General features: G+C 52.7%; 2 protein-coding genes across 7 annotated transcripts in view; one reads left to right on the top strand and one right to left on the bottom strand.

Annotated features, from left to right (window-relative positions):
- RNF220 (ring finger protein 220) overlaps window positions 1-3520 on the top strand; it is a 262744-nt gene extending 259224 nt beyond the window's left edge. The window contains 2 exon segments of the mRNA XM_017881842.1: window positions 2495-2603; window positions 2749-3520. Coding sequence (XP_017737331.1) covers window positions 2495-2603; window positions 2749-2895 — 256 coding nt within the window. The 3' untranslated portion in view covers window positions 2896-3520.
- Window positions 3521-7336: 3816 nt separating this feature from the next.
- Window positions 7337-14603, bottom strand: part of TMEM53 (transmembrane protein 53) — a 21927-nt gene continuing 14660 nt past the window's right edge. For 5 of the 6 annotated variants that reach the window (XM_017881836.1, XM_017881838.1, XM_017881839.1 and 2 more), the window contains 2 exons: window positions 13649-13770; window positions 7337-8371 (listed from right to left, as the gene is read on the bottom strand). In XM_017881836.1, the coding sequence (XP_017737325.1) occupies window positions 7721-8371; window positions 13649-13770 (773 nt within the window). In that variant the 3' untranslated portion in view covers window positions 7337-7720. Of the gene's footprint in view, window positions 8372-13045; window positions 13197-13648; window positions 13771-14603 lie in introns of all 6 variants that reach the window. The other variant, XM_017881841.1, reaches the window with a different exon arrangement.

The raw sequence follows: 14603 nt of genomic DNA, 5'->3' as shown, positions 1-14603 counted from the left end.
TGCCCTTCCAGCTCCAGTTCTCTGATTTGAGGTTTGGGAGTTAGTTCTCCATTCTGGGGTAGGCCGCCCCCAGCTGCAGGCCTTAGTTTCCCCATCTTTGAAATACCCATAAAGGACTAGGCAGATTCTCAGCTTAGTCCTTGGAGTGGAAGGGAACACAGCTACAAATCCTTGTCTCCTTATCAGGAATTTACCTGTAATCCAGATGGGGGTGGCACATATGGCATTGTGCAAAATGCCAGGGAAGGAGCCTGCTGTTTGAGGGCTTGTGACGAGAGAAGGGGTAGTAAAGACTTCCAGAACCAGAGGGATAAATGGAAGCCCCCAGGGAATCAGCCAGTACCAGGAGGAACGAGTCAGAGCCTTTCTTGGCATCCCTGGCAAGAGGCAAGGCTGAGGGAATCATGGACCCTAGGGTGATGGATTTAAGTGTCCCTGATACAGGGACACAGCCACTAAGGAGTCATGCTCTGTGTTGCTGCTAGCTCCCCAAAGGAAAAAGGCCAGAGATTGAAGTTTGTTATTGCCCATGAAATGTGACCACTACCCTCCCTGCACTCCCATTACCACTCACATCCAGCAATGACAGACCACCTGTAAGCTCTCAAGCTTCCTGAGCTGATTGTCTCCCCTAAACTGCAGAACAGGTGCCCCCAGGAGACTGTCCTTGCCCAAAGTCCACCTCCCTTATGATTCCCCCTGCTCTCAGTCCAGCCTCTGCTTCCTGATTGAGTACATCTGTGAAACCTGAGCTGTTCATACCCCGCTCTTCCAGCATCCTCAGCAGCTTCCTGCTGTCCGTGAGATAAACTTCAGCTCCTGCAGGTGTGGCATTTGAGGTCCTCCTGCATGCCATCTCCTTTCTCACTGTAGCACTTTGCCTGCACATGGGCCTTCTAGCCAGATTGGAATCTTGGGCCTCTTGGCCTGGAACCCCCCTCCTCCTGGGTGTAGCCGGTACAGTCATGGTCAGTCACACAGTTGCTAGTTGATCATGGAATCAGTCTGCCAGGTTTGAATCCCATCTCCCTGACTCTGTGGGGACCTTCAGCAAGCTACTTAATCTTTCTGTGCTTTAGTTTCTTTGTATATAAATCGGAGATATTAGAATCTTCTCATGGGGTTTTTGTGAGGTATAAATAAGATAATAATTATCAATCCCTCAGTAAAATCCCTGGCATTTAGTAAGTGCTTAATAAATTTTAGCTATTTTATTTGTATTATCATTATTATTCCCTAAGGCCAATCTCCTATACCATCTTTTCTACTCTTCCAAGAAGCATTCTCCTCCCTCTGAGAGCTCCCCTGGGTCCTGTTCACTTGTTTTAGGAGGGTGGGAAGGTTCCTTGAGAGAGTCCTAGCTATTCCCTGTTCAGCAGTGCAGCCCAAGGAGTCCTGGAAATGCAGGAGGGACCTTCTGGTGCAGGGCTTGGCCCACAGACAGGACTACCAGGGCATCTGATATGCCCAGGAAGTTACAAGGAGCCCTGGAGGCAGGCCAGGCCTGTGGCAAAGGGACCTAGATCATGTGGGACCCGCCCAGTCCCTGCATCTCTCCCCCTCTCCCTGGAGGTTGGACGGGCCCTTTCTTCAGCAGGTGTTTGCTCGTGCCCCGTGCTTGAGGTGGGCTCTTGGCCATAGTATTGGTGGAGCGAGCAGCCCACCCTCAGGGAACCCACACTCAGGAACTTTCCACTGCTGTGGTGGAGTTCACACAGGGGCCTGTGAGAGCCACTGTGCAGTGCTGGCTCGGGGGGCTAGAAAAGGCTTCTGGGAGGGCATGAGAACAAAACTAGGTCGGAATGATGAGGCAGAGCTAGTGAGTCAGGTGAGGGGGTGCGGAGGGATCACAGTGCAGAGGCCAAGGCAGTGAAAAAGGTGGCATGGATGGTGACACGTAGCAGTCGAGCATAAAATGCATGGCAAGGTCCTCAGGGGTGCGGCGGGCTGGAACCGGACCAAGGAGTGTGGTGGAGCTCTACTCTGAGGGGGACATTGGAAGGTTGGAAGTCACACCACGAGAGATTCGCTTTGAGAACATAAATTCTTCTAGGTGCTGGGAGAGTGGAATGGAGATGAGGGGCCTGGAGGCAGAGAGGCTGTCTGGAAAAAGTTAGTGGAGGAATTGGTGCAAGACATCTGAGAGCCTGGACTAGTGGTGGTGAGGGGCGAAAGAAGTGAAGAGATGCTGGAGATACTAGGAAAGATGACAGATTTGGGTTGTTGGGAAGACTGCAAAGGAGTGGTTGAAAATGGTTCCCTGGTATCTGTGGTGTACAAATTCATCCGGATGGGAATGGAGGAACAGAGAGGGTGAGGAGTAGTTTAGTTCTGGAATGTGGAATTTGCAGATTTGGGTTATCAGAGGAAGGGGGCAGGCAGGGATGCCTAGGGGACATTTATGTATTTGGTTCTGGAATTCAAGGGAGGTGTAGGCTGGAGGTGCAAATGGGAGATGCCCGCCTGCTACCCAACCATGCCTTCCTTTTTACAGAATCACCGAAGATTCAGCTGTGACCACGTTTGAGGCTCTGAAGGCTCGGGTCAGAGAACTTGAACGGCAGCTATCTCGTGGGGACCGTTACAAATGCCTCATCTGCATGGTGAGTAGAAAAGAACCTAGGGGTTCCGTTGGTCAGGCTTCTGCGCCCTCTGTGGGAGTTGGAGAGCGTCTCCACACTGTGCTCTGGGCTCTTCGGAGGGTGGACCTGCCTCAGAGTGACCCCTTGTCTGCCCCCTCCTCCCTAGGACTCGTACTCGATGCCCCTGACGTCCATCCAGTGTTGGCACGTGCACTGCGAGGAGTGCTGGCTGCGGACGCTGGTGAGGTGGCATGGGGGTCGGGGAATGGGAGGCCGTTCCGGGCACTGCCCAGATGTCCGTGCTTATGCCTGAGCCTGCCTGGGGGAAGTGGGGAGCATGGGGCAAAGGAGAACAGGATATTTACCCCCAGGATATTTACCCCAGGCTCGCTGCCTCCTCCCCACTGCAGGTTTAGGAACTTCTCCCCCTCCATGAGTTCACTGCATTCTCCCTTCCCCTCCCCCTGCCCCCCGAAGGCCCACTGCATCACACAGACTGGTGAGGCCCAGGGTCAGGAGGAGGCTGGCTGTGGGTAAACAGGACCAGGGCCTTGGCCCCTCCCCCTCCCATTACTAAGCTCCTTCTGCTCCTGCCCCTGTTCTTCGCTCAGGAGCAGCCATTAAAATGTCGCCCGGAGACAGCAATAAAAGGCTCGGACGTGGGCTCTGTGTCCTGATCAAAGGCCGCGTGTAATCTCGTTAGGGCTGCGGCTGCCACAGCTGGACCCAGCCTTGTTCTCATTACCGGGGCTCCTGCTGCGGGGCCGGCCAGGCGGTTTGATCCTGGCGTCCCCCCAACACAGGAGCGTGCCTGCCTGCTCACAGAAGCTGCCTATGCGTCCCCAGCCTGTGCTGACAGGACCAAGGTCCCAGCATACACGGGTGCAGAGAGACAGGCCTGCAGGCCCAGGTGCTCACATGCGCACACATGGCCACATTGCTGTGTATGAACCAGAGCCCTCCCTGCTTCATCGCCCTGTAGGGTGCCAAGAAGCCCCCTCTGCCCTCAGTGCAACACTGATCACCAGCCCGCGCCCGGAGACCTGCGGAGCGAATTCTACTTGTGAGCTATCTGCCCCAGCACGGCTCGCCTCAGCCAGGGGCCCCACCTGCCCCCAGCCTCTGTGACAGTGACCCTCTCCCTTTGTACATACTTGCACACAGGTTCCCCATGTACATACATGCACATACTCACACATGTGTACACACACACACACATTTACACACGCAGGACTCTGGAGCCAGAGTAGAGGCTGTGGCCCAGGCACTACCTGCTGGCTCCCACCTATGGTTTGGGGGCCATACCTGTTCCAGCTCTGTTCCCAGGGTAGGGCAGGGAGGTGGGGGTTGGGGGAGTAGTGGGGCACGGCTCCTGAGATGCAGCCCCCAGACTGACAGATGGACAGACAGACATGCAAACACCAGACTGAAGCACATGTAATATAGACCATGTATGTTTACAATGTTGTGTATAAATGGGACAACTCGCCCTCTACCTGTCCCCTCCCCCTTTGGTTGTATGATTTTCTTCTTTTTTAAGAACCCCTGGAAGCAGTGCCTCCTTCAGGGTTGGCTGGGGGCTCGGCTCATCCACCTCTTGGGGTACCTGCCTCTCCCTCTCCGTGGTGCCCCTTCCCTCTCCCACGTGCTCGGTGTTCAGTGGTGTATATTTCTTCTCCCAGACGTGGGGCACATGCCCCAAGGGACATGATCCTCTCCTTAGTCTTAGCTCATGGGACTCTTTATAAGGAGTTGGGGGGGTAGAAGCAGGAAACGGGAACCGAGCTGAAGCAGAGGCTGAGATGGGGGACTGGAAGACAGTGCTCCTGGCCACCCAGCCTCTGCTGAGAACCATTTCTGGGATTAGAGCTGCCCTTCGCAGGGAAAAAGTGTCGTCTCCCCGACCCTCCCGTGGGCCCTATGGTGTGATGCTGTGTCTGTATATTCTATACAAAGGTACTTGTCCTTTCCCTTTGTAAACTACATTTGACATGGATTAAACCAGTATAAACAGTTGCTGCCTGTGTGTTGTGTGGGGAGGTGGGGGAGCTAATTAGGGGAGGTGGGCTGAGGCAGTTAGGGGGTTAATTCCTAGCGGCAGGATGGGGGAAAGGACTTAGCTATAGGTGTATGACACTGTGCAGGGTTGGTCTGCTCTGGGGCCCTGGAGCATTTGGTTTGGATGGGGGTGGGGCTGGGGATCTGGGCTCCTGACTATTGATGGGTAGGGGCTCTAGGTTAATTCTTTATTGATGCAGAATCGTCAGCTCATTAATCACAGAAGAGGTCAGAGCTTGGGGGTACAGAGGGGATGCAAGCTCTATCCCCCAACCTAGGGCAGGAATGGCCACAAGCTTGGTACAAACACAAGCCCCAGGCCTCTATCCCTTTCTAGTCCCCTGACACATACCAGAGACCACAGTGGGATCACCCTATCTGCCTCTCAGGCTTTTGTTCTATTCTCCAAATGTATCTCTAGTGACCATCATCCCAGTGTAGCTACTGCCTAGATTCTCAAATGGAAAGAATGGAAACCCTATTATCCAGGATGGACCTTCAAGTCTCCCATGTGCTCACAGAACCGAGGCTGGGCAGCTAGCACTGGAGAGATGGCACTTTGACCCCCACAGCTCCCCACTGCCAGTGAGGTAGCTCAGCTTCAAATGTGCTCAAAGCTACATGTAAGTCCTCACCCACAACAGAAAGCTGTTTAGAGAAAAACAGTCAAGGCCCCGGAGTAACCCCATGACTCCAGACTAGCTTTGACACCTTGCTCACCAGGCCCATCTGCCCAGATCCCCAGCCTTAGTTGCCCATTTTCTCTGGGATACCCACAGTGAATTCCTCAGAATTGGGTCCAGTTGGCAGCTTCTGCCACACCTTGCACCCAGATGAAGCACAGACAAGTTCCCCTTGGAGCCCAGCAAAGGCCCTTCACAGCCCCTCACCCAGTTTGATGGCACCCAATATCCTGAACACAGGGATCCTGGGATCCTAGGAATGTACACAGCCTCTGTCAAGTGATGGCTGAGGGTTTGGGAAAGAAACAGGTTTGGAAGAGAAGAGTGGGTAGGTGAGGGCAACAGAGAGATGAAGGGGAGGCTCTTAATGCCCAGTTCCTGTCAGGCCGACTTCTTTGATGTCTTTACTCTCCCCTCCCACAGGCTTGGACTCAGTAGGTCCTTGATGGCTGGTTACCGCCACCCTGGGGGCCATATGGTCTCTAAAGGAGGCCATTAACCCAGAGTGAGGGCATTCCACTGAAGCCCGCCCTGCTGTGGGAGCCTTTAGCTGTCTCATGGCACAGGCTGCACTGCCACCTGTTGGCCATGGCTAGGAATGCAGCCACACAGCATGGGAATCCCTGCCACCACCATAGTGGGGACTCACCAAGGACTGATGGGATGCAGACAGAACGCGGCTCTGGGGACAGAGGGTCCATCATCCCCGAGAATATCAGGAGTCAGCTCCCATCCAGAGCTTTTCTAGCCATCTCCTTCACTGCGCCCTAAGCCCCTTGATCACCACGGTAAGCTCATTCAATCAACAAATATTTATTGAATACCTACTACATGGCAACATTGTGCAGTAGTGACTTCTAGAATGATAAGTGATAACTGAACTATCAGGCTGAATTCACCTCTCCTGCTTAGAGAGTATCTAAGTGGGTCTCCCTTCCAGGAGATGAAGGAGTTTGCTATTTCAGCCCCAAATCCCCTTACCCTGGTTCTGGTCTTTAGGGCTTGGGAGTTAGCTTATCCCAGCTCCTGTTACAATGCTGCTGCCTTCCCGCCCCCCTACTCTCTGGCAACTTTCAGTTTGCAACTTTCCCGGATCCAGCGGCTTCCTAGCAAAGTGTGGTAGAGCCAGGCAGGCCCTTAACCTCTGCATCCTTAGCTCCTCATCTGGCTTCTACCTCAGACTCTGAGTGAACTGCCAAGTGGGACCCATGTGGATGGTACTTTACACTGTAGGGCTTTGCCCTGCTGGAGCAAAGACCGCAGCCTCTATCCGCAGCCTGACACTACCCCTGACCGAGATACCTTCCCTCTGACATCTCCCCACAAAGCTCACCTTCCATTCAAGGAATCAAAACTCAACTCTGGCAACAGGCACAAAGTTTCAGTTACACAAGATGAAGTTCTGAATTATGCAAGATGCAAGACTACTCAGTTCTAGAGGTCTGCCGTGCACATAATCTCTTAAATTTTAAGTAGCGTACACACAATTTTGTTTTTTTGGTTTTTTTTTTTGAGACGGAGTCTTGCTCTGTCGCCCAGGCTGGAGTGCAGTGGCCGGATCTCAGCTCACTGCAAACTCCGCCTCCCGGGTTCACGCCATTCTCCTGCCTCAGCCTCCTGAGTAGCTGGGACTACAGGCGCCTGCCACCACGCCCGGCTAGTTTTTTGTATTTTTTAGAAGAGACGGGGTTTCACCGTTTTAGCCAGGATGGTCTCGATCTCCTGACCTCATGATCCGCCCGTCTCGGCCTCCCAAAGTGCTGGGATTACAGGCTTGAGCCACCGCGCCCGGCCACACAATTTTGTTAAGAAGGAAGATCTTGTTCAGGTGTGGTGACTCACACCTGTAATCCTAGCACTTTGGGAGGCTGAAGTGGGAGGATCACTTGAACCTGGGAGGTTGAGGCTGCAGTGAGCCAAGATTGCACCACTGGACCCCAGCCTGGGTGGTAAGAGTGAGACCCTGTCTCGAAATAAATAGATAAATAAATAAGTAAAGAAAAAGAGTAGGTCTCATGTTAAATGTTCTTACCACAGTTTAAATTTAAAAAAATCAACTAGGGCTCACCCTCAACACCTCCCTCCGTTTGTCAACCTTTACAGCCTGCATGCCACAGGAATCAGCAGCCTGACTGTTGCGCTTGTCCAAAGACAAATGACTACAAGGCTCCCACAGACACATGCCCAGGCACTCCTGCCCTTTAGGATTCTGTGGTATGCAGACCACCAGCAGACGGAGGCCCCCAAGAGACAGGCCCATAGGAATTTTCTACTTAGGGGACTGCAGAGTCCCAAAGGGCTACAAAGAGTTGAACCAGAAGAGTGCCCTACAGATGCAGGTTGTGGGGAGGCGTCAGGCATTTATTTCTGGAGCAGAGGTGAGGTGGAGCAGTGACCTCAGCAGTGGACACAGTTGCGCATGAAGTCGACACAGAGGCTTGTGTAGTAAGTAGGGTAGTCACGGAGGTGGCTGACGTGTGCAGATGACACAAAGTCCACAGAACGTGCCAGGACCCGACGTGCCAGGCGTGCCTCCACCATGCGTTCTACGTCTCTGGCCGGGACTACTTCGTCAGCCCTTGAGTAGAGGTAAAGTTCAGGCCAGCGAGAGCCTGCGTCCTGTAGCCTGTCATAGAAGTGGGTGTGAAAGAGGGCTGTGATGGGAGCAAGCAGGACGCGGAACAGGACAACCACCAGGGCAAAGGCCACCAGCAGCAACAGGCGCAGCACGGCAGCCCGGCGCTCCAGGATGGCTGCCAGGGCCCGCAGAGCCCCTACCAGGTTGCTGTCACCAGGAGCGCTGTCAAAGATGGTGCCCACCACACGCAGGTGACAGAAGCGACGGGTCTGCAGGAGCTCCAGCACGTAGCGGTACAGCATGACGCCACCGTTGCTGAAGACATGGAAGAGCAGGGGCTCCTTCTCAATCTCATAGTCAAAGAGCAGCTCGAGCAGCTTCTGGGCCAAAACACGAAGTGAAGGGATGCCCAGCGACTCGGAGAAGAAGACCATGTGCCACGGGGCTGTGTATCGGATTACAATGCAGCCCTGGGGAGAGAGGCCCGGTCAGTCCTCACAGATGAGGTGGGGGTAGTGGGTACAAGCTAAGGTCAGAGGGGCCCAGCAACCCCAGCCTGCAGGACATAGGCCATGGGCCCACAGAGTCAGCAATGCTCTGGGTCCTGCTTCAGCCTGAGCCCGCCAGCTCGCCGCCCACAGACACAGGTGCCTTCTGGGTGGGGAAGGTAGACTCAAGGCCCATTTTTGGACTAATTGCTTCATGCTGGCCAAGCCCTCTTGACCTGGAGTGGTATTTGAGGCCCAGAGCCTGAAGCATGTACTGGAGACATCTGGGCTGACCAGAGGAAGTCTCTTTACTCTGGTTCCCTCCTGTCTGCACCCCACCCTCCCATCCTAAGCCTTGCACATTTGGGGCGGGGCCTCACTGCTTGGCTATACCCTGCCTCAGCACCTCAGATCTGTACTGTCCCTGCCTCCCAGACACAAGTAGTACGCCCATGAGACCAGTACCCGAGAGGTGGCCTGCAGGCCCCAGCCCTGACCACCAGAGGCCACTTCTGAGCTAGACCCACATCACTGTCATCACTGGTCACTGTCACCTTCCCTCTCTCCCAGGCTCCTAAGAACAGAGTCCATACTCTCTGGACTCAGGGACCTGACACCCAAATGTCTCTGGTTCCTAGGCCTGGGATCACTCCTCATACTTGTCCTGAAATTCAAAATACAGTAAACACTTGTTCCTCAAATTCTAAAATCTGGGCCCAAACTCCCTGTAGGCTTCTATACTCCTCATGCCTGGGCCAAGGGTGCCACAGTCTCCACACAGGTCCCCTTCTAGGTCAGTTAGAAAAGCCACCATGCCTGGCTCCTAATCCCCTCTCATCCTCCTGTTCCAGAGACAAAGGGCCCTTTGTAGGGGGAATGTGACTTTGGAGAGTGCTGGGGTCAGACAGGTCTGGGTTCAACTCCTGGCACCACTATGTATCAATAGTAAGAACAAGGAACAGCTTACTACTTTCTTTTTTTTTTTTTTTTTTTGAGACGGAGTCTCACTCTGTCACCCAGGCTGGAGTGCAGTGGCCGGATCTCAGCTCACTGCAAGCTCCGCTTCCCAGGTTTACGCCATTCTCCTGCCTCAGCCTCCCAAGTAGCTGGGACTATAGGCGCTCGCCACCTCGCCCGGCTAGTTTTTTGTATTTTTTTTAGTAGAGACAGGGTTTCACCGTGTTAGCCAGAATGGTCTCGATCTCCTGACCTCGTGATCCGCCCGTCTCGGCCTCCCAAAGTGCTGGGATTACAGGCTTGAGCCACCGCGCCCAGCCAGCTTACTACTTTCTGAGTCTGGGTCCCCATCTATAAGATTACGGTGAAATTGGGATAACACCCATCTCATAAGGTTATGGGTAAAATTAGATGAAAAAATATATATATATCTCAAATGACCAAAGCAGCACCTGACACAAAGTAAACTCTCAACCAATAGCAGCAGTAATTAGTGACATGGTAGTAACAAGGAGAAAATCGTATGCCCACAGTAGTTAAATGACCCATGGCTAAACAGGGATGGTCAGCAGAGGTACCTTGCCATCAGTCGCCTGACCTCCTAGCCCTGGAGTGCCTAAGCATCCCTCCCAAGACTCTGAAGAGGAGGCTGCTTAAGGCTACCCACATTCTCCCAAATGCTCAAATCCGACAGAGGCCTTTCAGTCCCCATTGTATGTTTCTCCCTGGCAGCATCTGGAATCACACACTCGTAGAAATATCTTGCAGCCCAGTCTTTTCAAGTCAGTAACATGAAAAAAAGGGGCTGTTCTACAGCCTGGACAACATAGTGAGACCCCATCTCTAAAAAAGAAAAAAAAAAAATGGTCGGGCACAGTGGCTCATGCCTGTTATCTCAAGACTTTGGGAGGCCGAGGTGGGCAGATGACGAAGTCAGGAGTTTGAGACCAGCCTGACCAACATGATGAAACCCCGTCTCTACTAAAAATAGAAAAATTAGCCAGGTGTAGTGGCACGTGCCTGTAATCCCAGATACTTGGGAGGCTGAGGCAGGAGAATTGCTTGAACCTGGGAGGCAGAGGTTGCAGTGAGCCGAGATCACGCCACTGCACTCCAGCCTGGGTGACAGAGCAAGACTCCATTTCAAAACAAAAAAAAGAAGAAGAAGAAAATACTAGCTTGGTGTGGTGGTGCATGCCTGCAGTCCCAGCTACTTGGGAGGCTGGAGGCAGGATGATTACTTGAGCCCAGGAGTTGAGGCTGCAGTGAGCTATGACTGCACCACTGCACTCCAGCCTGGGTGACAGAGCAAGACATTTAATCTAAAATCAGGTGGGGAGGGGAACAGTTCTGGATTTAAAAGAGCCTTAAGAAGAAACAAAATAACTAAATGCAACCTACGATCTTAGATTGGATCCTGGTTTGGGCACATCCACTGTAAAGGGTGCTTTGGGGACAATTAAGGAATCTGAATATGGACTGGAAACTACATGAGATGAAACAAGAAGGTGGAGATGATGATCTGAAAAAAGCAGGATACAAAGCAGTACATTCAGTAAGTCTCATGTAGGTAAAGAAAATATATACTCCCCAAAAAAGCTGGAAGGATATACACTAAGTGTAAATAGAGATCATCTCTAGGTGCTAGAATATGGTGTTTTCATTTTGTTTTGCTTGTTTTGTTTGAGACAGGGTCTCACTCTGTCACCCAGACTGGAGTCCAGTGGCACAATCACAGCTCACTGCAGCCTCAACTTTCCAGGCTCAGGTGATCCTCCCACCTCACACTCCCGAGTAGTTAAGACTACAGACATGCACCACCGTGCCTGGCTAATTTTTTTTAATTTTTTTGTGGAGATCAGGTTTCACCATGCTGCCCAGGCTGGTCTCAAACTCCTGGGCTCAAGTGATCCTCCTGTCTCAGCCTCCCAAAGTGCTGGGATTACAGGCACGAGTCACAGCATCCACCCTGTTTTCTTTTAAATAATAAAATATTAGAGTTTTGGATTGGACTTTTTTTTTCTCTACATTCATCCTGTCCTCCCTATTGAAAGTCTTCCTTTCCAAGACTACCCCTCCCCCAACCCTGCAACCTCAACACCTCTGCCTTCTCTGGGATCTTACTCCATCTACTTTCTCCCTCGTGCCTTCTGCCCAAATAGCATCTTTACTCCCGCCCTGTACAATGGCCCATTTCCCAAAGACTCTTTCTGCAGATTCTGTCACACCTTCCTGGGTTTTCAGATCCATCTCTAGCCACTCCTCCTTTCCGCATAGGACCCTCTTCATCTTCCACTCCATTAAGTTTGGGTTCCTCAGGGCTGTCCTAGGTCCCTCTTCTGTCCCTCTACACACTCCCTGGGTGATCTCATTCACTCCAGAGCCTATGGATTCTCTTCTAGTGTTCCTGTCTCAAAAAACACACTCCCCTCTACCCAGGAGGTACCCAGCCAAGAAACCTGGCGAACCTGGGAATCTCCCTATACCTGTGCCCATGCCCAATCCCTCATTAAATTACCATTCTACCTCCTGACAAGCTCCTCAATCCATCACCTTACCTCTACTGACATGCCCAGCTCCAAGGTCCTGACTACCCTCTGTCCCTGGATCATGGCAAGCCCCTCTTAACTCATTTCTAGCTTCCAGCTCCAGCCCTCCAATCTCCCCGCTACTCTGCAGCAAGGGACTTTGTTTGTTTTGAGACAGGGTCTCGCTTTGTTGACCAGGCTGGAGTGCAGTGGTGTGATTTTGGCTCACGGCAGCCTCCACCTCCCGGGTTCAAGCGATCCCTACCACCTCAGCCTCCCCGGTAGCTGGGACTACAGGTGTGCGCCACCATGCCCGGCTAATTTTTGTACTTTTAGTAGAGATGGGGTTTCACCATGTTGGCCAGGCTGGTCTCTAACTCCTAACTTCAAGTGATCTGCCTGCCTCAGCCTTCCAAAGTGCTGGGATTACAGACGTAAGCCACTGCGCCAGGCCAAGAGGGACTTTCTGATTCACGAATCTAACATCACATCCCTGCTTAAATCCCCTGAGGACCCCCTCCAAGCCCCACCTCTTGCCAGGTACCTGTCCCTTCATTCTTCATCCCAGCCACACTTGACTATTCCTGGTCCCCTGCCTGCCCTCAAGGATCTCAGGCTAATGAAGAAGCCAGATACGCCGAGCCCAGTGAGCAGAACTCAGAAGCAGCTGAAACTGGCCGCAGAGTGAGGCTGTCTGTAAAAGGCAACACCAGAGCCCCAGCCTCGGAGCTGGGGAGAGGCTTCAAGCTCAGAACTACATTTCCCCCAATCCCTCTCCTATTCCAGGGCCACCACGCACCTCAGGCAGGTGGGATGTGGACATGAGTGAGTTGGGGGATGCCAAGAGGAAGGGGGCTCAGCTGGCCTTTCTCCCAGGTGCCCCCCACTGCTCAGTCCAGGGCTCCCAGCTGGCAGTTGGAGCGCTCTGTATGGGTACCCCGGCAGGAGGCTGTTTTGGGGAGAGATGTGGGGAGGGGAGGGTGGAGTTGGAGGCCCAAGATGTGAGAGAGGCTTCCAAAACATAACCAGGTCCTGCTAAGGCCCCTGCAGTTACCACAGTCTCTATATGCAACTCTTGGTTGGATGAGAAGAAGCATAATCTCTTTTCCAAGAGGCCCTACTAGTCTGGGAATGTGAAAGGTGCCATGGCAGTCACAAGACAGAAACTCACCTGGTGGGAAAGGAGGAGGTCCTGGGAGTACAAGCTATGCCCAGACACCCAGTCCCAGCTCCTGCTGCCCGCAGAGGCACTGGCCAGTTAACAGGGATGGGAGCCTGGGCCGACTCCACAACTGTGAGGCACATCAAGGGTGGGCTGCCCACTGTGGGATGCAGGGAGGAAGGAAGGGGAAGCCATCAGGAGACCAAAGGGGTCACACCAGGCCACAGAGCTGGCAGCCAAGTGGGGATAATCCCACCAAGTCCCTATAACCCCATGGCCTTCCTCACAGGTGTTTTTTTTTTTTTTTTTTTTTTTTTTTTGAGACAGAGTCTCTGTCACCCAGGCTGTAATGCAATGGCACAATCTCTGCTCACTGCAACCTCCACCTCCCAGGCTCAAGCGATTCTCCTGCCTCAGCCTCCCAAGTAGCTGGGATTACAGGCATGCACCACAATGCCAGCTAATTTTTGTATTTTTAGTAGAGACAGGGTTTGACCATGTTGGCCAGGCTGGTTTCGATCTCCACAGGCTGTTCTTAAAGCCATTCTCAGGCCTGCCTCAAAGGTGGTCAGCCCTCACGCAGCTCAGGGGTGAGGACACCAGAGTACTCACCCTTTTGTGGTAGATGGCGCTGTACTTGGCAAGGTTCTTGTCCTTGCAGCCACCCCAGCCCAAGAGAATCACCACAGGCTGCCGAGTTTCTGCCTCCTTCCCACCTGGGCTGGGGATGTTCTCTGAAACACAGATGTGGACTGTCAACACCAGAGCTGGGGTGGGGGCGGGGGTGACTGCCCAATCCAGAGCTAGCAGCACTCTGGCTGCTGCAGGCAGGGAACCCAACGGGTGCCAGGCCCAGGCATCCTGCCAGCACGTGTACACCAGCTCCCACCCCATGCTGCTCCAGCTCCTTTCTGTAGGCCTCTCAGGAGGCACCGTGGGGTCACCGGACAAACCAACACAAGGGCACCTTTCTTTAGAGACTCGAAGACAGCCCAAGTGAGGAAAGTAAATACCTTCTCCATGCCCTTTCACCTTCTGATCCAGGGCTCAGCAAACTACAATCCCAGGGTCAAACTGAGCCCACTGTCTATTTTTGTATGGCCTGCAAGCTAAAATAATTTTCACATTTTTAAATGGTTAAAAAAAATCAAAAGAATATTTTGTGACCCATGAAAATTATATGGAATTTAAATTTCAGTGTCCACAAATAAAGTTTTATTGAAACATGCCACACTCATTATTTACTTAGGGTCTATGGCTACTTTTACACTAAGAGCAGCAGAGTGGAGTAGTTACAACAAGATCAGGTGACTCGCACAGCCTAAAATATTGACTGGCCCTTTACAGAAAAAGTTTGCCAGCCCCTGTTCTAATTCCATGAGCAGATGGAAGAAGAGGGTCTTTTTTGAGATGGAGTCTTGCTCTATCACCCAGGCTGGAGGGCAGTGGCACGATCTCAGCTCAGGGCAACCTTCATCTCCCAGGTTCAAGCAATTCTCCTGCCTCAGCCTCCTGAGTAGCTGGGATTACAGGCGCCCGCCACCTCGTGCAGGTTTTTTTTTTTTTT

Source organism: Rhinopithecus bieti, unplaced genomic scaffold (assembly GCF_001698545.2).
Source record: "Rhinopithecus bieti isolate Rb0 unplaced genomic scaffold, ASM169854v2 scaffold_12155, whole genome shotgun sequence".
NCBI classification, from domain to species: Eukaryota; Metazoa; Chordata; class Mammalia; order Primates; family Cercopithecidae; genus Rhinopithecus; species Rhinopithecus bieti.
This window is presented reverse-complemented; position numbering and strand designations above follow the sequence as displayed.